Source organism: Peromyscus californicus, unplaced genomic scaffold, assembly GCF_007827085.1.
Source record: "Peromyscus californicus insignis strain IS unplaced genomic scaffold, ASM782708v3 Scaffold_6__1_contigs__length_162567912, whole genome shotgun sequence".
NCBI classification, from domain to species: domain Eukaryota; kingdom Metazoa; phylum Chordata; class Mammalia; order Rodentia; family Cricetidae; genus Peromyscus; species Peromyscus californicus.
The window spans coordinates 42,870,430-42,894,443 of record NW_026294584.1 but is presented as its reverse complement, the minus strand read 5'-3'; the positions used below and the strand labels follow the sequence as shown (position 1 = coordinate 42,894,443).

General features: G+C 42.0%; 1 protein-coding gene and 1 pseudogene across 2 annotated transcripts in view; both read right to left on the bottom strand.

Moving 5' to 3' along the window:
• Positions 1–4,735: 4,735 nt before the first annotated feature.
• On the bottom strand, positions 4,736–8,772 carry LOC128098808 (phosphoglycerate kinase 1-like; annotated as a pseudogene).
• Strip2 (striatin interacting protein 2) overlaps positions 7,819–24,014 on the bottom strand; it is a 48,324-nt gene continuing 32,128 nt past the window's right edge. The window contains exons 19-21 of one of the 2 annotated variants that reach the window (XM_052719619.1): positions 13,446–13,550; positions 11,186–11,390; positions 7,819–10,341 (exon numbers count right to left, since the gene is read on the bottom strand). In XM_052719619.1, the coding sequence (XP_052575579.1) occupies positions 10,091–10,341; positions 11,186–11,390; positions 13,446–13,550 (561 nt within the window). In that variant the 3' untranslated portion in view covers positions 7,819–10,090. The remainder of the gene's footprint in view (positions 10,342–11,185; positions 11,391–13,445; positions 13,551–24,014) is intronic. The other variant, XM_052719620.1, reaches the window with a different exon arrangement.

Genomic DNA, 24,014 nt, shown 5'->3' with positions numbered 1-24,014 from the left:
AAAGCAAGGAGAAGGTCTGACTCACAGTTTCCGTCTACAGCTGCTGGGCCCTGCAGGGCACTGGGCCTGTAGCCAGACAGGATGCCACGGACAGAGTGCGTGACAGATGAGGCCACTCAACTCATGGTGACTGAGGAGGGGGGAGAGGAAGGGGTCAGCATCCCAGTGTCCCCTCCAAGTGTCCCCAGTGACTTCACTTCCTTCCCCTGAAGGTTCTATGCCCCCCCCCAGTAGTGCCACAGGCTTTGGGGGGACATTCAAGATCCAAACTCTAGCAATCAGTATTATCGCCCTTCTGAGGCACAGAGGTGGTAAGTGACTTGCCATGTATCACAGAGTCAGGACTGGTCCCCAACTGTCTACACCACTATGCCATGCTACCTTTCTGGGTAAAATATCGTGGGGCTCAGAAATGTTTTCACATGAAGAATCTTTATCTTGCCAGTTCTATTAAGCATTTGAACAGAAAGTTAACAAATGTACAAAGTCATGTTTCCACTCGAAGGCAAGGGGACAGATGGCACACTGTCTTAGAAGGAAGCCACTGTCATCAGAGGTGTCTGGGCAGAGGTGGGATGACTTTTGTATTCTGCAGTTCCTTAGAAAGACTTTGGCATTTCCTCCAAAGTAAAAATTTAAAAGGCTTGTTTTTAAAGTTTAAATCTGGCCAATTACTAAAGCCCAAAGCCTCAACACCTCCCCACGGCACACTCAGACACAATCTCAATACAAGTATAGAACTTGGGAGTCTGAATATCCAGACCTGCTGGGAGGAAATTATATTTCAGATTGAGTTGGCCTATTGCTATCAAGTGAGCCCCTCCCCCATCCCAACACACACACACACACACACACACACACACACACACACACACACACACACACACACCACACACACACCCCACATTTTCCCACTTACATTTTTTTTTTCTGAAGAATACTTTAAGGTGGTATCAGGGAAGAACTATCTAATTATTAAATAACCACAACTGTCTGTTGCTGTGACAAACCCCATGACTGAAAGCAACTTGAAGAAGAGAGTCAATTTCACTGGACAGCTTGTAAGTCATCACTGAAGGGAAGCCAGGGCAGGAACTAAGGGGAGAAATACCGAGGCAGGAATGAAGCACCAGCCCCGGAGCCCGTAAGCTCATTCCCCGTGGTTTACTCAGCCTGCTTTCTTACACCCTCCAGGACCACCCATCCAGTGGAGGCACTGCCCTCAGGGGCATGGACCCATCTACAGCAATCTTGATCAAGAAAATGCCTGCAGGCCAGTCTGGTGGGATATTTTCTTAATCAAAAGTTCCCTCTTCCAAGCTGGGCAGTGGTGGCACACACCTTTAGTCCCAGCACTTAGGAGGCAGAGGCAGGCGGATCTCAGAGTTTGAGGCCAGCCTGGTCTATAGAGCAAGTTCTAGGACAGCCAGAGTCACACAGATAAATCCTGTCTCAAACCCTCCTCCCCCTCAAAAAAGTTCTCTCTTCCAGAATTACTCTAGCCTGTGTTAAGTTGACATTAAAAACTAGCCAGCCCAACAATGTTGTTATAGAACTGTCTGTCAAATGGCCAGTCATGGTGACTCATGCCTGTAATTCCAGCACTTGGTAACCTGAGGCAGGAGGATTAGGAGTTCCAAGTTGAGTCAAGGTTACAGAGTGAGACCCCCAACTAAATATAAATAAATAACTCCAAGATAAACAAATGAATGATCAGAAGAATAGAACAGCTTGCATTGCATTCCCAAACACTTACAAAGTGGTAAGGAGAGCCAGGTGGTGATGGCGCATGCCTTTGATCCCAGCGCTGGGGGAATTGGGGTGGGGGTGGGGTGGGGGGCCGGGCAGAGGCAGGTGGATCTCTGAGTTTGAGGCCAGCCTGGTCTGCAGACTGAGTTCCAGGACAGCCAGGGCTACACAGAGAAACCCTCCCTCGAAAAACAAGACAAAGTGGTAGGGAGAATATAGGGAATTTGGGGAGTTTTCTGAAAGGATTAAAAAAAATCACATTGGTAGTGATTACTTCTAGGACACAAGATAGGAAAGCAGGTCGGGGAGACTGCACTCTTCATTGCGTGCCACTGTTTCTGAGTTCTGCACATGTATCATCTTAGCAAAAATACTAGCAAATAACCCTAGCTTGACACTCACTCCTTCATATATCCTTTCTTCAAGTCTGAAAATTTTTGCTTGATTCTATACTTTCGTTTTTGAACAAAAATAAATTACCTTATTTCTAATAATGATAAAAGAAAACCAATTAATTTTGCTATGTTTTACGGGTTTTTTTTGGAGTGTGTTGCGTGCATACATATGTTGAGGTATGCGTGCAATGTGTGCATGAATGTGGAGGCCAGAGGTCAATGTCGGATGTCTTCCTCAATTGCTCTCCACCTAATTTTTTAGACAGGGTCTGTCTCTGAGCCTGGAGCTTACTGATTTGTGTAGACTGGCTGGCCGTGGAGCCCCCATCCTTCTACCCAGGTATCGGGGTATATCTTAACCCAGCGGTTACAGGCTTGTGCCACTCCGTTTGGCTCTCTGTGGTACCAGGTCCCCATTCCGGCACAGCGAGCACTTTACCGACTGAGCTGTCTGTCCAGACTCCTTTATTTAGGTTTTTGATGAGTGTTAGTTGGCATAGTGAGTTGAATAGATCGTTCACACTCTAGCCCTCAGACACCATGACTGTTATCTTGTATAGCAAAACGTTGAGTATTACCATATAAGGCAAAAGATGTGATCAAGTTGAGGATTTTCCGAGAGAAGTCTATCCGGTGGGCCTTAAATGCAACCACGTGGATTCTCAGGAAGGCAAAGCTGAGGAGATTTTGAGAAGAGGACACTTTGGGACCACAGAGGCGAAGACTGGAGTGATGTGCGCAAACAAAGGGAATCCCAAAACTCCTAGAAGCTGGAAGAGGCACGGAGCAGTTCTTCCGAGAGCCTCTGGAAGGAGCGCAATTCTAGTGAGAGCTTGTCTCAAACTTCTGGCCTCCAGGATTTTCAGTGAGCTTGTGGGACTTTCTGTTTGCAGCACTGGGGATTGAACCTAGGACCTTGTACCTGCAAGGAAACTGTTCTACCATTGAGCTATATACTCTGTCCTATTTATGTTGTTGTTTTAAATGTTATTATTTATTTTACATCCCCACCGCAGTTACCTCTCCCTCCTCTCCTCCCATTCCCTCCCCATTTATGTTAAGGTCACCCAATTCCCCATAATTTGTAACAACCCTAGGAAATTAATAGAGTAAGGAAAATATACAGCCAATGGATATTTGTGGTTCTTCTGATCCACACACCAAAAGTTGTCAGTACTGTATTGCTACTTAATTCTGACACAGAGGGTTGTTACTGATGATATTGAAGTGGTGATGTTCTTTTTAAAAAAGACTTATTATTTTTATTTTACGTGTATGAGTGTTTTGCCTGTATGTATTTAAGTGCACCATATCTGTGCAGTGCCTGCGGGGTCCAGAAGAGGGCACCGGATCCCCTGAAACGAGTTAAAATTGCGAGTTGCCATGTGGGTGCTGGGAACTGAACCCAGAACCTGCTGAAGTGCTCTTATGCACTGAGCCATTTGTCCAGCCCCCAAACAGTGAGGTTCTTGTCAATGAAAACACAATAGGTTAGATGGTCACTTAGGAGGTGCTTTATCAAAGGAAGTCCTCCTGTGCTTGGAGATTGGCCTAAATAGCCTCAGATCCTTTTCATTTCAAGAATCTGTATCTTAGTCTGTTCTGGCTGCTATAAAACAATGCTATCACCTGGAAGCCGGGGAGTCCAGGACCAGAGCAGACTTAGGTGTCATGCTCACAGATAATGCCTTCTTACTCTATTAACAGTAGGCGTGAAAGTGCTCCCAGGTATTTTTAATACAAGCACTAGTCATTCTTGAGGCTTTGCCCTCATGACCTTTGTCCCAAAGGCTCCACCTCCTAGTACTCTTACTTTGAGGACTAGGGTTGCAATAGAAGAAGAATTGAGAACAGGAATACACATTCAGTGCAACATATTGCCATATAACAACTTGGTTCCAATAACAGGGTTGGTGTTTTAAGGAGTATAACAGACTTTGGGAAGTTAATTAATTTGGACTATGTTCTCTCTCTCTCTTTTTTTTTGGGGGGGGTGGTTTCAAGATAGGTTTTCTCTGTGTAGCCTTGGCTGTCCTGGAACTAGTTCTGTAGACCAGGCTGGCCTCAAACTCAGAGATACACCTGCCTCTGCCTCTTGAGTGCTGGGATTAAAGACGTGGTCACCACAACTGGCTGAGAATGTTCTTAAGTGAGGTGGCTGGGATTTTTTGTTTTTTGTTTTTGTTTTTACTAATTTTGGCTTTTTTTTGTTTGTTTGTTTTTTTTTTTTTTTTTTTTTTTTTTTTTTTTTTTTTTGGTTTTTTGAGACAGGGTTTCTCTGTGTAGTTTTGTGCCTTTCCTGGAACTCACTTTGTAGACCAGGCTGGCCTCGAACTCACAGAGATCCGCCTGCCTCTGCCTCTGCCTCCAGAATGCTGGAATTACAGGTTTATGTTGTCATGCCTGACCTGGGTGGAAAGGTTTGAAGGCAGAGATGTTGGTAGCAGGAGATGGCTAGTATTAGCTGTGTTTGTTAAAATATTACAAACAAGTAATGGTTCAAAAAGAAAATAAGCAAAACAACAAAACTGGCCTGTTCTCAAGCAAGGATAGGGAAAAGGTAATTCAGAAATTTCAAGATTTACCAAAGGTTGAATATTGCAAATGTTTATTCAGCTTATGAAAATGCTTTGAATCAAAAGGCTGTTTTAACGCATTGCCCTAAAGACCAAACAGAATGTGATATTCGAAAAGCCCCAGTAAACTCTTTCACTGGACAAAAAGGCCCAAAGAAAAGAGACTGACAGAAGGACTCTACAGAGACCTGCTACACTCAGAGGACCTGTACCCAAATCTAGGGAGGCATGCAGAGGAGTTGTGGTTCTAACTACCGGCAAACAAGCTAACTGGGATAAGACTTTCAAAATGCGTTTGATAATGACTGTTCAAAATATAAAATGACTTTTGTGACTCAACAGTCCTTAACCAAAACATACACTCAGGAAGATATTCAGCCACCAAGAATACAAAAGGAACGTTCTCTCATCCCTTTTCAGACGTAGCAATGGCTATTAGAAAAGGACTAACTCCCGTGTTCCCTTGCCCCCAGTGGACATCTTTAATGTTTAATAGCTCATCAATTTCTCTGAGGCTACAACTGGAATTTCATCCTATTTCCATGCAGAGTCATAAACAGTAACCTACATGGAAAAGAGAACTAAGCTCTTACAGCTCACTTTCTTTTACAAGCAGAATATAAATAGATGTACTCTAGAATGTGCAATGGTTTAGTCACTAAGGAATTTAAATGGGATCTTGAAGAATACAGACAAGTCCCAGTGCAGTAAAGATGAGCCGAGGTGGGCGACTGTTTAAGGGTTCCTGGTGCTGCACCTCTTGGCCACCAGCTGAACCTTGTGCTAACACCAAATGGAGATAGAAAACACTAAATCGACTTAGCAGCTGTGCACAGGAACCCAAAGGCAGGAAAATACTAAACATTGCTGAGAGCATCCATCTCAGGATGGACTTTACCTCCCAGGAGCTTTAGGTTGGCACACGGCTCACACGCTGATCTTATCCTCTTGGCATAGTGTGTGGCAAAGCCTCCACTACCTATGACAGTGAGGCAACCCCGGACGTGACTTTCACCACCGCCTCAGTGAGGGACTTGGCTTCCCTGGAAAAGCTTCCCGTGGAAATACCCCCCTAATAGGTCCATTCCAAACAATCCGCTCAGCTGCACCAGCCTCAGGTACTCCTTTTGGCTGTCAGTACCTGAGGCCATCTGGTCAACAGTTAGGCCAGAGGCCACGGTAGCTTGGTTAGTCTTATCAAACTTGTTAGCGGTGGTGAAGTCAGCAGGAAGGCAATCTTCACGCTGGTTTCCCCAGCTTTGGACATGAGATCTTGGATAATATTGGCCCCATCATCATACAGAGAAGTGTGAACCTCCACGTTACTTGCTTTAAAGAAGGTAAACGCCATTCCACGGACAATGACTTTGTACAGCATTTATTAATCAACTGGGTCTTGTTTGCAACTTCAGCTCTGCCCAAGATGGCTAGGATCACTTCGGACTCTCTACAGCCTTGGCAAAGTAGTTCAGCTCCTTCATAAAAAAAAAAATACCAGCCTTCTGTGGAAGATTCAGACCCGCCATGTACCTGTGGGCTCAGTGCAGCCCCCAAAGCATTGTTGACATAGGCATTCCTTCCTTTGGACCGTGAAGCTGGGGAAGCATCTTTTTTTTTTGGTCTGGCTTAGCTATAACCTTGCTCCCAGAAGCATCTTTTCCCCTTCCTCCTTCCTCCACGTGGAAGTGGAGGTTCTCCAGTCAGATGACAAACCCAGCCGCTGGGTTGGCATGGCTCTCTCTATTTCTGGGCCCACACAAGAACAGAACATTCTTGTCTAGCAGAGATTTGAGTTCTGCAGCAACTGCTTCTAAGGAGTGCTTGTCACCCATGGGACACCATCAGGTGGCTCATAAGGACGCCTGGCTTGGCTCCATGTCCAAGCAGAACTGGATGCTTGGAACAGCCATCTTGATCCTTTGGCTGTTTGTTATCGGGTTGTTCTTCGTAGGCACATCGAAGTGCACTCTCACAATCACCCAGCTTGTCCACCAGCTTGTTAGAAAGCAACCTGTTGGCAACACTCCGGGTGAAGAAGTCAGCTGAGGAAGAGACTGCTAGAGCTGGCGTGGGCTCCTGAAGCAGGCACCTTTTTTGAGACAAGGACTTCACTATGTAGCCCAGGCTGGCCCCCAAACCACAATCTTCCTGCCTCAGTTTCTAAGTGCAAAGAAACCGGTTTCTAACCTCACAGAACATTAAAAGCAAGGAACTACTTCTATAGAGCAGCCTTCCTATCCAAGGGAACAGGACATTCATTACATTTGTTCAGTGGGATTACAGAATCACTATGGATCAATATAAACCAAAGTTCAAGTTCATCTTCATCACATAACAAGGGCAAGTCCAGCCTGAGCTGCATGAGACCCCACCTCAGAAACAGAACAAAACAAAAACAGACTTACTGACAAAAAGTGTGTAGGTTTAAGATGTACAAAGATACCCTAGTGCTGGGCGGTGGTAGGACAGGAACAGATATTCATCAGCATGACCACAGAAGCATCACACCATCCCATACCTGTCATCCTTCAGGTGGAGGATGCTTCTCTGGCCCACAGTTGGGCTTGTCCATGTGAGCTGATTTTGGCCAATGACATGAACAATTTGCCTTCTGCCGTATCCAAGCAGGAGCTCTGAAATGTCCTTTCATGGTATGGTTTGTTTCTTGCTTTTGCCTTTTACTATGAACCAGTATGTCCTAGGTAGGGACATCTATCCAGCCTCATGCCAGAATAAGAATAATTCTAGGGAAAAGCCAATCCAGTAATCTAAGGCCAGTCGAGTGGCTGACTCCAGACCCATGATGATGACATAAACATTTGTTAGATCATTGAGATTTGTAGTTCTATATTTATCCTGAATCCTTTTCTATCTAACATAACTTTAAGATTATCCTGTGAGCCGGGTGGTGATGGCACATGCCTTTAATTCCAGCACTCAGGAGGCAGAGCCAGGTGGATCTCGGTGAGTTCGAGGCCAGCCTGGTCTACAGAGCGAGATCCAGGACAGGCACCAAAACTACACAGAGAAACCCTGCCTCAACAACCCCCCCTCCCCCCAAAAAAAGATTATCCTGTGTTAAAGAATTAAAGACCAAATTTCTAATTCCAGGTTTTCTTTTTATTAAAGTGTTTGGTGAGATGAACAATGTTATCAACACAAACTTTACTGAAATATTCACAAATAAAGTCCCTATTTTATAAATTGTCCAAATAGCATGCTTCTATATAGAAATTATAATCACCACTAAATTTGGTTAATCTGAAGCTATTCCTAACCACATACATGAGCTCTCAAGTTGGGAGATCCAGCCCAAGTTATCTTAGCACATGGGGCTAGCTGTTGCTACCAGAAGACTACCCACAGCAAATTGTAGGGGGGAAAATGATGTAATTTGAAACTAATAATTTATCCTCGCAAGGTGGAGTAGTTTCTGCATCTGCATTGAAAATTAATCTTCTTCTTTTTTTTTTTGGTTTTTCGAGACAGGGTTTCTCTGTGTAGCTTTGCGCCTTTCCTGGAACTCACTTGGTAGCCCAGGCTGGCCTCGAACTCACAGAGATCCGCCTGGCTCTGCCTCCCGAGTGCTGGGATTAAAGGCATGCGCCACCACCGCCCGGCGAAAATTAATCTTCTTAAGAGTTAATAAAAAATAAAATGTGATATATTAAAGCTTAGCATACATCTGTGTCTCTGAAAGCATTTGTGTGTGTTTTTTAAAAGGCAACTTATTTTTTCTTTACACAACTGAGTATGATACAACTTTAAAATAGATTGGTGACTATTCTCTCTCCTGGAAAATTATCTTTTTACTCAAATATCATTAAAATCATTTTAGCCTGACCCTAGATTAATAAAATTGCCTGATGCTGTGCTCAGTAAACTCTTTGGAATGAGGACTGCTGTCATGGTTTGATAAAATTTGCAAATCATTTTAAGATATTTCATCTATTACATACTTATTTTTTGTCACTTTTCCATAGTAAGAAATCCTGCTACCCAAAGCATAGAGGTACTGATTGTTCCTTTGGATAATGGTGGGTCTCTATCATGACCCACAAGCGAGACTGGTTGACAAGGGAAGAGCTTATGAGCCAGCTTGGACAACTCTCTATTATAATACAGCATCCTTGTGCCATCATCAAAAGACTCTGTAGTGTCTGGGCAGTGCGGAGACCTTTAAGATAAAAAAGTGCAAAGATTTAAAAAAAAAAACCCTTATATTATTTTGCTGTAAAGGAGTAGAGACATCCTCCATGAAATGTGTGATACTTCCAGTACAAACCATATTGAAACGTCTAGCTGGAAAAAAAAAATGGTAAAAAATAATGAACATGGAAGAAAAAAATATAAATTTAAAAAATCAGCACAAATGGACAAATATCAGTAAATAAAACCTCCTATAATCAACTTGTCATTTAAAAATGAATTGGCCAGAGGTGGTAGCCTATGCCTACAATCCCAGTATTCAGGAGGCAGAGGCAGGAGGGTCATTACAAGTTCAAGGCCAGCCTGGCTACATAGTAAGTTCCAGCCTAGTCAGGGCTACATAGCCAGATCCTGTCTCAATAACACTGCTCCTCTCCTCGCTCAAATGAAGATTTGAGGTTACATTAGAAAATTTCTGCAGTGTACATAGCCATTTTAAAACAAGTAATTTATGAAAAATGAGATATTTTTAGAGAAGGCCACATTATTTCACATTAGTGTGGTTCTTTCCAAATGGCAAAGCACTCAGTGCATTATACAGAATACACAGGAAATATTTTTTACATTGAACACAGATCTCTTAAGGAAAAAATACTACACAATACATTTTTCTATAACATGCAGTGTTTTGGAAACAATCATCCTTTATAAAGGTGCGGGGCTCTCAAATCATCTTAGAGCTAATGATTATTTTATAAAGAGTATAAGTGTCAAATTTTAAACATGACATACAATCTAAAGTTGGTTCTGCTAAATGGTAAGTCTTGGACATTTAGAGTGAGCAAGAAGAAAATGTCCTTATGTACCTATTCCACTGCTTGAGATGAATGTCATGGGTCAAATGCCATAAGAGATTTCCTTTCACTATTGTGGTCAACAAAGGCTAGCCTGGTTCTAGGCAAGATTAAAGCAGGTTCCATCAAAGAGCCTGTCCAGGACTGATCCACCAAGAGACTTCAAAGCCAACTAGGTACCTAGTTGAGCTTAGGGCAATGGCATCCAGAATAGCCCTGAACTATGCCGGATGTCTCCGCTGGATGCTGGGCTGGAACTCTCATTGACACACACTCTAGAGATCAGTATGCAGGTTGATGGGGCAGGATAGGCAAAGCATATTTATTGGAGCCAATCTCCATCTATCAGATGCTTTGTGACAAGAGCTTAGTGATTCTGGAGCAGCTCCTCCCAACAGATGGGCTGTGAAAACACCTCTCTCTCCAGCCAGAGCTCATAGGAATAATGGAAATCTTCAGGCAGATCCAACCTCTGCCCCAGCACACTCTGCAAGCAGTTATCCACAGGTGAAAATTCTGAGTCCTGCGGTTTATCATACCGGCGGCTGTTAAAAGCCTCAATATTGGCCCTCAGGGTACATTCTTCTGCTTGGAAGTCCCAAGGCCTGGCATCGATGTCTGACATAGGAAGAGAGGAAGAAAAAGATACATATAGCTCAGGACATTACTCTCATCCACAGAGCATGGTCTATGGCATTCTAACAATGAAACTGCTCAGAGTGATCTTTTAAGAGCAATGTATAAAGGAGACATCCAGCATATTTACAGTTTTAAAAAGTATACATACGATTACATGTAAACTAATATATATAGAAATTACCTTTGGAAGTATAGAAACTGGTAACTAGTTACTGCTGAGAAAGGAGATGGGAGAGCTTCTTATTGTAATTCCTTGTTGGTTTCTTTCTAATAATTATGTCACTCAAAAGAGCAATTAAAACCTTTCTCTGAGCTTTCCCTAGGGGATGAAAATTTCCCATTTGAATAGTATCACCTCTCAAGGAAGGGGAGATTGGAGCAGAACATGAAGAGTCAAGGCTGGACCAACTCAGCTGGGCATGGTGGCGCATGCCTTTAATCCCAGCATTTGGGAGGCAGAAGCAGGGAGAGTTCTTGAGTTCAAGGCCAGCCTAGTTTACATAGTGAGTTCCAGGCCAGCCAAGGCTACATAGTGAGACCTTGCCTCAACAACAACAACAAAAACAAAACAAACAACAAACAAACAAAAAATTATAAGTAGGCAAACATTTTATCATATCATAAAATTAGTATTATATTTAGGGGTTGGGGAGATGGCATGAGGACCCGAGTTTGGATCCCAAGCACCTACATAAAAGCCTGGTGCAGTGGTATGCATTTATAACCACAGTGCTGCAGGAGCAGAGACAGGCAAATCTCTCGAGCTCAATGGCCAGCCAGCCTAACCAAATCAATGAGTTCCAAGTTCACAAAGAATACTCACCATTCCCATAAGCCCAGTCATCATTCATGCGGTGGCGTACTTTCTGGTAAATGGCCGACATAGTCTTCATATTGCTTTTCCTCCACTGGCGCCCAAGGTACTTGGTCTGTATCTTTAGTAGCTTCAAGACATAGAGTTGTAGCATGGCCTGCTTGACTTTGAGGGCTCGCTTTAAGATTGGAGCTGATTTAAAGACCACCAGCATCTTCCCAATAGGACAGACAGGGGGGCAAAAAGTCCATCATCATGTGAAATTTTTAGAATTTCCAACCAGACAATATAGATAAACCTGGCTATCCTAGGAGATCTGCGTATCTATGGTCCAAACTACTTAAGAGTTAGTCTTCAAGAATACATAAGAACTATATAAGGAGTTTGAGGCTAGCCTGGGGTAGTGAAGCACTGTCTAAAACACACACACACACACACACACACACACACGGATTAAGCCAGACATGGTGGCACATGCTTGTAATCAAAATATTCAGAGGCTGATCATGAATTCAAAGCCAGTCTTGTGATATACAATAAAACCAAGAACTAATTCATTTAAAGTTTAAGAATTTAAGCATTTAAGAATACTTGTTGCTCTTCTGGAGGACCTGAGTTCAATCCCCAGCACCCTCATAGGGTTTACAACCATCTGTAACTCCAGTTCCAGGGGATCCAATGCCCTCTTCTGACCTCTGCAGACACCATGCACAAAGGGGTACACATACATACATGAAGGCAAAACACACACAAAATGAATAAACCTAATTTAAAAATTTAACGTCTATAATATTTATAAATTCAAAACAATTATCTGCAATATTTACCATTTCCACTGTTACAGGTTTTTTGTGTATCTTTGAAGATAATTTTTTTCTTTTGGTTTTTCAAGACAGGGATTCTTGGTACAGCCCTGGCTGCCCTGGAACTTGCTCTGTAGACCAGCCTGGCCTTGAATTCAGAGATCTGCTTGCCTCTGCCTTCCTTCCAAGTGCTGGGATTAAAGGTGTGAGCCACCACCACCTAGCCTTTTTGTTATTTTTTTTTAAGATTTAAAAATATTTAGTTGAATTTTATCACATATATATAGTATGTGTTTTTACACATGTGTGCAAACACTTCCTAGCACTCATGTAGAGGTGAGTGGACAACTTTCAGTTTTCTTCTTCACTGTGGGTTCCAAGAATCAACTCAGGTCATCAGGCATGCATAGCAAGCATTCCTGCCAGCTGAGCCATTTAACGAGCTCTGGAGATAATTTGGTCTATAGGTATATCACATACGGATTATTTTGTATTTTAACACAAGTAATAGCCGAGTACACTGTTCTATATCTTGATTAATTTTTTTTTTTTTTTTTTTGGTTTTTCGAGACAGGGTTTCTCTGTGTAGCTTTGCGCCTTTTCCTGGAACTCACTTGGTAGCCCAGGCTGGCCTCGAACTCACAGAGATCCGCCTGGCTCTGCCTCCCAAGTGCTGGGATTAAAGGCGTGCGCCACCACCGCCCGGCTTGATTAAATTTTTTAAAAATTATGTGTATGTGTGTGTGTACGTACTTGAATTTGAGTACATGTGTCCTTGGGGACAAGAGGCATTGGCTCTCTCTCTGGAGCTGGAGTTACAAGCAAATGGGAACTGCTTGACATTGGTGCTAGAACCCAAACTTGGGTCCTTTACAAGAGGAAGACATGCTCTTAACTACTGAGCCATCTCTCTAACTCCCATACCCGACAAGATCTCTTTATATAGTTCAGGCTGGTCTTGAAATCAGAGATCTTTCTTGCCTCTTCCTCCTGAGTGCTGGAATTAAAGGCCTCATTTAATTTAATAACATATCTTGAAAATAATTTCATACCAGCAGAGAAATGCCTCATTCTTTTTAATGGTTTTATCATATTCTACTATAAGGACACACCATCATTTATTTAAGTAGTTGGTCCTTGTTAATGAATGTTTAGTTGTTTCCAGACTCTTAGCATTACAAGCAACACTGCAATCAATGTTAGGCTTGCATCATTTTTGGATATGTAACTACAATCCAAATGTGGCTGGCTTCCCTTGTTAGAGCTGCCTTAAGAGTGTGTCTATATTTAGTTCCCTGAAAAGAAATGGACTGTGAGTGATCATCTTGGAATAACTGCTAGGAAGTGCAGAAACTTATGTAGCACTCATCAGCTACCTACAGATCTTTCCAACTAGGCATCTACAAATACTAATGATTTAAAAATTCAGTTGAATGGACACTTCTGTGATCTGAAGTCCCACTTACCATGGTCCTGGAATGCTTCCATTTGGTCAGTTTATTGAGCAGTCTCAGGAGGTTGATGCAGGAAAAGAGGTTCCTCCAGCAGAACTGACTATTGTCTCCAGCTTCCTGAAATAAAGAACATCCATCAGTATCTCAATACCCACAAGGCTTTCATTCTCTTAGAAGATTGCATGTCCTTGTTGGTTAGTTTAGGTGAATATTCCAGAATGAAATGCTGCCTCTTTACTTCCTGCCCTTTACACACCAAATCTATTTCTGAGGGCATACTATCCTTCACCTGAAAACCTATAGCTAGGCTGAGCACGTAGCTCAGTAACAGAGTACCTGTATAGCATGTGCAGAGCAGTGCCCCTGAATCCCAGACAAACAAAATAGACATAAAACAGCTGAAATGGACACTCAACTGACAGTCCTGCAAGATTTGTGACCCAGAGCAAGTATTGGTTAGAAAGGCCTAACATGAGCACAGAAACCTGACTCATCAAACTCTCTGTGCTATCACCTAGAAACAGAGGTGATTCTCTCATATAAACACAGTTTACTCTCATAGACTTTGTGCTCACAAGAGCAAGTTTGTAATTACTAGGAGTTTGATCTTATTCTGGGAGACTTTAAGCTATACTGGGTAGAGTTGGCTCTCTTCCACCATGGGATCCAGGGATCGAATTCAAGTTGTCAGATTTGATTATGGCAAGAGTTTTTACTGGTTAGGCTATTACCCTGGCCCATGGAATTACCTTGTGTGGTAGTTTGAATGTAACTGGGTCCCATAATCTCAGAGAGAGTGGCACTATTAGGTGTGGCTTTGTTGGGGAGGGTATGGCCTTGTTGGAGGAAGTGTATCACTGTGGAGGCAGGCTTTGAGATTTCCTATGCTCAGGATACTGCCCAGTGTCTCAATCGACTTCCTGTTGTCTGCAAGATGTAGGACTCTCAGCTATTTCTCTAGCATGTCTGCCTGCATGCCGCCATGATGATAATGGATGAACCTCTGAAACTCTAAGTGAGCCACCCCAATGGAATGTTTCCCTTAGAAGAGTTGCTGTGGTCCTGGTGCCTCTTCACAGCAATAAAAACTCTAATTAGACACCTTGATTAAGTTGACTGAGATGGGGAGACCCACTCTAGTAGTGGGTGGCACCATTCCCTGAGCTTAGGTCCTGAAATGCAGAAAAAGGAGAAAGCCAGCTAAGCTTAGGCCTTCCTACCCCTCTTCTTCCAGACTGTAGATACAGTGTGACTGGTTACTGCTGCCATGACTTCCCTACGGTGAGGGAACTGGAGCCAAAGTAAGTCCTTCTAAGTTGCTTTTGTTCCGGTATATTTCATCACAGCAACAGGAAAAGTGATAGAGAAGGGAAAGCAGCAGTTGGTGCATTCCAACCAGGCACTCTTAGTTTCGTGTGTGTGTGTGTGTGTGTGTGTGTGTGTGTGTGTGTGTGTGTGTGTGTGTGTGTGAAGGTCACAACAACACAATGAAGTTGGCTCTCTTCTTCCACTATTATGTGGGTTCCAGGTATCAAGGTCATCAAGCTTGTGGCATGTTCTTACCCACTGAGCCATCTTGCCAGCCCCTCTTTTATGTTTTTTTAAAAAAGATTTTAGTTTTTGCTTAGGTGTCTATATATGCCCGCATGCGTGCAAGTGACCGCAGAGACCAGAAGAAAGTGTTAGAATCCCCCAAAGGAAGAGTTTGGGTGGTTGTCAGTTTCCTGTGTGGGTGCTGGGGACTGAACTCAGGGTCTCGAAGGACAGCAGCAGGTGCTCTTGCCACTGAGCACCACCCTCTGTGAGTACCTAACCGGAGACAACGGGTCACACCAGATGGAAATCGCTATCTACTCATAGAAACATTTTGTTTTGTGTGTTTTTCAAGACAAGGTTTCTCTGTGTAGCCTGGTTGTCCTGAAACTCATTCTGTAGACCAGCCTGGCCTTGAACTCACAGAGATCCACCTGCCTCTGCCTCCCGAGTGCTGGGATTAAAGGCGTGTGCCACCACCACCCGGCTAGAAACATTTTTTTTTCAGGAACAAAAATAAGATCTCTTATGTGAATTTAGGAGATATATATATATATATGTTTGTGTGTAGTGTATGTGTGTGTGTGTGTATATATATATATCTCCTTATATATATATATATATATACATAAGATCACAATAGGGAGCTGGAGAGATGGCTCAGAGGTTAAGAGCACTGGCTGCTCTTCCAGAGGTCCTGAGTTCCTGAGTTCAATTCCCAGCAACCACATGGTGGCTCACAGTCATCTATAATGAGATCTGGGGCCCTTTTCTGGCATGCAGGCATACTTGGAGGCAGAATGTTGTATACATATAAATAAACAAATCTTTAAAAAATCACAATATATATTTACCCTATAATACACATATATTATATAGAATATATAACATGCCTATAATCCTAAGAGGCAGAAGCAGGAGAATTTTAAGTTTCAGGCCAGCCTGAGCTACATAATAAGTTCAAGGACAGCCTGGACCACATAGTAACAAGGCCCTGTCTCAAAAAAAGTATCGGGACTGTCAAGATGGCTCAGCTGGTAAGGGTGCTTGCTGCCAAGCTGCCAAGCATAATGACCAAGTTTGATCCCTGGAATGTAGTAGGTAGCCATTCCAGCTTTGATCTGGAAGTTCCAACCCCCACTGAGGCTTCGGTAACTGTCACACCTACAAGGCGGGGTCAAGAGAGGACCCTGAAGACCCGAGATTCCTGGACCCTGGACGCTGGAGGTAGACCGAGCAGAGTTCTCCAGAGAATACTGCTGGACTGTGCTACGTCTTTCCCAGACCGTTACCTATCCCTTCACTTGTAAATTACGCCACTAAATAAACCTCCCTTTTAACTACGTGGAGTGGCCTTAATAATTTCACCAATATCTGGAACCTACTTAATGGAAGGAGAGAACCAACTCCTCTAAGTTGTCCTCTGACTTCCATACATGTGCAGTCACACACACACACACACACACACACCACATACACACACACACATGGTGGGGGGAGGGAGAGAGAGAGAGGGAATAAACATAAAAAACAAAACAAGGACCAAGGCTGGGGATGCATATAAGTAGTACAGTGCTTGCTTAAAATGCACAAAGCCCTATGTTAGGCCCCTATCTCTGAGAAAAAAAAAAGACAAAAATCTTGCCTAAGTTCTACCTCACAATTAAATTACTATTGTAGAATGCCTAGAGTCTAAAGTTTCAGTTTGTCCTACCTTTTAGGGCACCATCAAGGCAAAATTAGGGCTCTAGTCTCAAAAGGGGGGTGGGGTGGAGAGTTGGCTCAGTGGTTACAAGTGGCTGCTCTTCCAGAGGTCCTGAGTTCAATTCCTAGTACCACACGGTGGCTCACAACCATCTGTAATAGGATCTGATGCCCTCTTCTGGCATGCAGAACACTCATACATAAAATTTAAATAAATAAAATTAAAAGAAATCTGCTCATAGCCCAGTTAAGTGAGCCAAAATAGAGACCAAGGCTACGCCAATTATCTAGATAGTCCGGATAACTAAGGGAAGAACAGAATTTGTTTTTGATTTTTCAACTGATGCAAAGAGTTCGGTTTGAGTCTGGAGCACTAAATAGGATTCAGGTATTCTAGTGAAATTCAGTCATCCACAGAAGGAAAAACTAAGGCCCAGAGAGGGAGCGAGTCTACAGAACAAGACCACACAAAAATGTGAACCGAGCCGGGCGGTGGTGGCGCACGCCTTTAATCCCAGCACTCGGGAGGCAGAGGTAGGCGGATCTCTGTGAGTTCGAGGCCAGCCTGGTCTACAGAGTGAGTTCCAGGAAAGGCGCAAAGCTACACAGAGAAACCCTGTCTCGAAAAAAACCAAAAAAAAAAAAAAAAAAAAAATGTGAACCGAAACATGGCCCAACCGTGACAAACGCCCAGTTTCTACTGAATTTCCAGTCTTCTTTCTCACTGTTCCCTTTCTTGCTGCATTCTGGAATGCTAAACACTGAAAGCATTACTGAAGGGCATTTTCTCTGATTTTCCTCTTTGTGAAAGTCTTTCAGGCTGTAGGGTAGACAAGCTTACTATAATTATTAACTCAAGTCAGCAGAAGGTAAATGTCTACAGAAAAACAAGAATAAGAAAAAATAATGAGACTCTCTTCTTTTAAAAAAAAATTATTCAGGGCTGGAGAGATGGCTCAGGGGTTAAGAGCATTGGCTGCTCTTCCAGAGGATCTGAGTTCGAATCCAAGCACCCACGTGGCAGCTTACTGTCTGTAACTCTAGTTCCAGGGGATCTGGAGCCCTTGCACAGACATACATGCAGGAAAACATTAATGCATATAAAAATAAATAAATCTTTAAAAAAATATTTAATGTGTATGTGTGTGTGCCTGAGTGTATGTGTATGCACCAAATGCCTGCAGTACTGAAGGAGGTACGAAGAGGCATCAGATCCTGTGGCACTGGAGTTACAGATGGTTGTGAGTCACCATGTGGTTGCTGGGAACTGAACTCCCATCCTCTGCAAGAGTAGACAGTGCTCTTAACCGCTGAGCCATCTCTTCTACCCTGAGGTTCTCTGCTTCAAAGCAGAACATCTGACTGATTTGATAATCAAATGGAGCCTCTAAAGAAGGGCTGTGAGGTGTGAAACCCTGTCACAGTTTACTGCAGTCCATAATGACTCTCTTTCAGACTGCAAATGAACTCTGTGCTAAGAAACCAACTTTAGTATTAACTTGATGTTCTTATAATAAATGTAGAAACTGATAGCCTGAGGCAAGTGTAGTACCCATCAGTGACCCTTTTACTGATGAGGTTTCTCTAGTCTCTAGGAAAACCACACAAGAAAAAAAAAAAAAGACAAAAAAAAAAAAAGCAAAAACCAAAAATAGAAAAAAAGAGGAAAAAAAATGAAAAGGAAACCCACGCAAGGTCTAGGTCCAAGTGGCAAACAGGCCTGTCATCCCATTTCTACTCTTGCTTTGTGCTGTAGGTTTTCTACGCCATGTCTACCCTGCACCTATTAAAAGAGTTTTTCCTTGGGCTAGGTCTTAACACCTACTGATTGCAAGTTAAAAACTATTTTTTGGTGACCAATTCTTCATCATTTTCTTTATTATGGCTCACATCACTGAAAATGATGCCACATTTCATATTTTCTTTTTCCGTGTCATTATAGGATAATTCCCTTACCATCCAGGTTTCCAACAAGTTGCCGCTGGATGAAGAACCTACACATAGTTATAAAGGAGCAATGGTTCTCAAGTGGAGAGAGTGGGTAAAGGAGACGCTCTCAAGACCACCAGCTAGGGTACTTTAGCAAACTACATTTGACTCAGAGTTTGAGAAAATCGCCCCCAGAAACATCTGAAGAACCCATTATAGAAATTGTGACCAAGAGGAAAAATGATTTAAAAAAGTGATAAAAATGCTTAAAAAGTTTTTGTTTATAGGCCCTCCTCTGTCTGTATAAATATGTCATGGAAAATGGACATAAATGTTACGTTCACATTATAGACATGCTAAGGAAACACCAACACTAAAAGTGCCATTGGTCTCAAACAGTGATGACGACTATCAGAACAAACATTTTACTTATTTTGTTTTTTGGACACAAGGTCTCACTATGTATCCTGGGCTGGTGTGGAATTCCTTACGGTGGCCATGCTGGCCTCAAATACTTAGCAATTCTCCTGCCTCTACCTACTGAATCCTGGGGTTATGGATGTGTACAACCATGCCTGACAAGAAAAAAGAAAAGCAACTTTTAAACTTTTTTTTACATTTATTTGTTTAATTGGAGTGTGTGTGTGTGTGTGTGTGTGTGTGTGTGTGTGTGTGTGTGTGTGTGTGTGTGTAGCTCATAGGAAAACTTGAGGAAGTAGTTCTCACCTTCTACTATGTGGGTTCTGGGATTTGCAATAAAGTTGTCAGGTTTGATAGCAAATGCCCTTACTTTTTGAACATCTTGCTGCTCCACCACCCCCAAACCTTGCTTTTAAAGGATCATAATTGGTTAAACATCATTTGAAAGGAATGCTACACACCTTGATATCTGAGTACAATGATTACATTCTAAAAAGAAAACCCAAACTAATAGAAATATTCTGGAACATCTGAAGTACCTGGATTAGGAAGTTGTAAAAACTTTGATAAGTAGTAATAAGAGGACTTGTTATATAAATTTAAGTGAAACACATTTTATGTCTTCGTCAACAAAAATCAAGCCCAAACTTGAACAGTTTTCTAAATGATGCATCTTTTAAACATTAACTTACAAATTCCATTCCCTAGATCTAAAAGGAAATTCCAAACATTTCTTTGGAAATGGCTAGTCATGCAAACTCTGATTCACTGCAAACTTTCCATAGTCCTTTGAAAGGCTTTGGCTATCCCTTCCACCTCTGTCCTCATCACTGAAAGGTGACACCAGGCCAAGACAATTTCTGACTGTGGTGTTCTATGACTTCATAAATATGACCTTGTCCTTCCTTATTCCTTCAACTTTAATCTACAGGTAGGCCACTTGAACACCCATATCATTCAAAATGTGATGGTGAAATATTGTTAACTTGACAGGATCTAGAATCACCTTGGAGACCAGTCTCTGGGTCTGCCTGTGAGAGATTGTCTAGATTAGGTAATCCAAGTGAGAAGACCTACTTTTTATGTGGGTGGCACCATTCCAAAGGCTAGAGCAGTGGTTCTCAACATGTAGGTCTAGACTCCTTTGGGGGTTGTATATCAGATATTCACATTACAATTCATAACAGTAGCCAAATTACAATTATGGAGTAGCAAAAAAATAATTTTATGGTTGGGGGTCAGCACAACATGAAGAACTGTACTAAAGGGTCTCACTCAGCATTCGGAAGGTTGAGAAACCACTGGGCTAGAGTCTTGGACTAAACCAAAAGGAGAAAGTGGTGAGCACCAGTATTCATCACTGTCTGCTTCCTAAAATGCTCTGTGCCCAGCTGCCTCAAGGTCTTGCTGCCATGGCTTTCTTACCATGCAGGACATGCCCCTGGACTGTGCATCCAAATTAACCCGCCCTTCCTTAGGTGGCTTTCATCAGTTTTTGTCACAGCAATGAGACAAGTAATGTATATCCCTCCTTTGAATGTTATGCTACAGAAATTAAATCACAGGGATCTGTCAGTTAGTTTTGCAGCAATGACAATGGGTTTACACAGAATTCTCTACATTTTCTGTGGAAAAAGGAGAGAAAGGACAGCCAGCCATGGTGGCACATGCCTACAATCCCAGAACTTGAGAGGGGGAGAAAGGAGGATCTCAAGTTTGAGGGCAACTTGGGCTACCTAGCAAGTTCTAGGTGAGCCTTGTCTAACTAGTAAGACCCACCCTGTCTCAATAACAACTAGAAAGAAACAAAGGGGAGGAGACGAAACCTAACCTGTGGGACTTCTCTTTGGAATTAATCGGCCTACGAAAAGTACAGGACTGCAACTTTGCTCTCATGTCACTATGCTCTAAAGCAGTACTTTCCACATATTTTCATCAAACATACCCAGAATAAAAGAATTTTATGTATACTTAGAAATAAATGTATGTTTGCATATAAATTACCAATGTCACAGTAATATTATGTTATAATGCATACAGTGTAAAAATGATGAACACATGTAAAAGATCCAATATCTACCCAAACATCATGCTGTATACACTATGGTTAATACCACTGTTCCACTCATCCACCAAGATGCTCAATATTAAACATATTTAATATTTAATTTGGCAACTGTTTACAAAAGAACATAGCCAGCTTTCACACATCACAATCTTTCAATGAAATTGGGAATTTAATTTTAATTTTTTTTTTTTAGTTTAATGAACTGAATTTGAATAGTGATACATGGATCCAGAAATTTTAAGGTTTCTTCCAATACTAAGTGGGAGGGAAAATTGTCAGAATATGGTCTATCCTAAAGCAAAAATTGTCAGAATATGGTCTATCCTAAAGCGAAAATTGTCAGAATATGGTCTATCCTAAAGCGAAAATTGTCAGAATATGGTCTATCCTAAAGTGAAAATTGTCAGAATATGGTCTATCCTAAAGCGAAAATTGTCAGAATATGGTCTATCCTAAAGCGAAAATTGTCAGAATATGGTCTATCCTAAAGCAAAAATTGTCAGAATATGGTCCATCCTAAAGCGAAAATTGTCAGAATATGGTCCATCCTAAAGCGAAAATTGTCAGAATATGGTCCATCCTAAAGCGAAAATTGACAGAATATGGTCCATCCTAAAGCGAAAATTGTCAGAATATGGTCCATCCTAAAGCGAAAATTGTCAGAATATGGTCCATCCTAAAGCGAAAATTGTCAGAATATGGTCCATCCTAAAGCGAAAATTGTCAGAATATGGTCCATCCTAAAGCGAAAATTGTCAGAATATGGTCCATCCTAAAGCGAAAATTGTCAGAATATGGTCCATCCTAAAGCGAAAATTGTCAGAATATGGTCCATCCTAAAGCGAAAATTGTCAGAATATGGTCCATCCTAAAGCGAAAATTGTCAGAATATGGTCTATCCTAAAGCGAAAATTGTCAGAATATGGTCTATCCTAAAGCGAAAATTGTCAGAATATGGTCTATCCTAAAGCGAAAATTGTCAGAATATGGTCTATCCTAAAGCGAAAATTGTCAGAATATGGTCTATCCTAAAGCGAAAATTGTCAGAATATGGTCTATCCTAAAGCGAAAATTGTCAGAATATGGTCTATCCTAAAGCGAAAATTGTCAGAATATGGTCTATCCTAAAGTGAAAATTGTCAGAATATGGTCTATCCTAAAGTGAAAGCACTGTGGCAAAAGAGGAAGAAGTCAGAAATACGGGATTAATATGGCGTTAACAGCTCCCAGGTGGGGTTGCACTCCTTTAATCCCAGCACGTGGGAAGCAGAGGCAGGAAGATCTCCCGAGTTTGAGGCCAGCCTGGTCTACAGAGTGAATTCCAGAACAGCCAAGGATGTATAGTAAGACCCTGTTTCCAAAAAAAAAAAAAAAAAAAAAAAAAGGAGCTATTAACTTTTTTATTTCATGCCCACTATGTTTTTTAGCTAGAGTTCCAAATGAAGCAGAATTGAATTCTGTTCAAATCCAGAAAATAGAAACAGACAAACCAAGAAAACCTTAGCCTAGAAACTATACTTTTAACTTCTAGGACTCAGTCTGAAGGAAATGATTAGAGATGAAGTGAAAAAATGTTTTTTAGTTATATACTAAGATAAATGTCTAATACTAGAAAACAATCTCCATTTATTTAAAGACAAGGACTCATATATCCCAGGATGCTCTTGGGCTCACTATGCAGCCAAAGATGATCTTGAACATATGATTGGCCTGTTTCCACTTTCTGAGTGCTGGGATTACAGGTGCATGCCACCAGTGTTGGGGATCAAACTCAGGGCTTCCTGCTTGCCAGGCTAGCACCCTACCAACTCAGTTTTATCCCTAACCCTTAACCCTTAGTTCATTTTCTTTGGAGACATAGTCTCATTATATAGCTCAGATTGGTCTTGAATTAGCAATCTTCTTGCCTCTGCCTCAAGAGTATTAGGATTACAGATGAATGCACTAATACCTGACAGAAGAGAATCTTAACCCACTAATGAGACTGGCAAGATGGTTCATCAAGTAAATATGCCCGCCACTAAGTTTGATACCTGAATTCAAACCCCATGACCCACATGAAGGAAGGAGAGAACTGACTTCCACAAGTTGCCCTTTGACCTCCACAAGTTGCCCTTTGACCTCCACATGTATGTAAGTAAAATAAGAATATAATTAAAAAATTTAAAAAATAATCAAGTCATAAGAGTCAGGCATGGTGGCACATGCCTGTAATCCCATTGTTTAGGAGGCTAATTCAGGAAGATTACCCCAAATTCAAGGCAATCCTGGCTAAATAGTAAATTTGAGGCCAGCCTGGGCTATAACATGAAACTCTGTATCAAAGAACAAAGCAGAACAAAAGTAACTAAATAAATAAAGTAGCGGAGCTGGGCGGTGGTGCCCTACGCCTTTAATCCCAGCACTTGGGAGGCAGAGGCAGGCGGATCTCTGTGAGTTTGAGGCCAGCCTGGACTACCAAGTGAGTTCCAGGAAAGGTGCAAAGCTACACAAAGAAACCCTGTCTCGAAAAACCAAAAAAAAAAAAAAAAAAAAAGTTTTGGGTTGGGGATTTAGCTCAGTGGTAGAGCACTTGCCTAGCCAGTGCAAGGCCCTGGGTTCGGTCCTCAGCTCCGACAAAAAACAAAAACAAAAACAAAAACAAAAACAAAAACGTTTCATAGGGCTGAGCTCAATTGTAGTGTATTGTATCTGCTTAGCATGTACTTGGGTTTATATTCAATACCCCTAGAAAAGAAGTTGTTTAATAAAGTCCTACTGTAAGCTGGGCGGTGGTGGCTCATGCCTTTAATCTCAGCACTTGGGAGACAGAGGCAGGCACATCTCTGTGAGTTCAAGGCCTGCCTGGGCTACAGAGCAAGTTCCAGGAAAAGCTCCAAAGATACACAGAGAAACCCTGTCTCGAAAAACCAAGAAATAAAAAATAA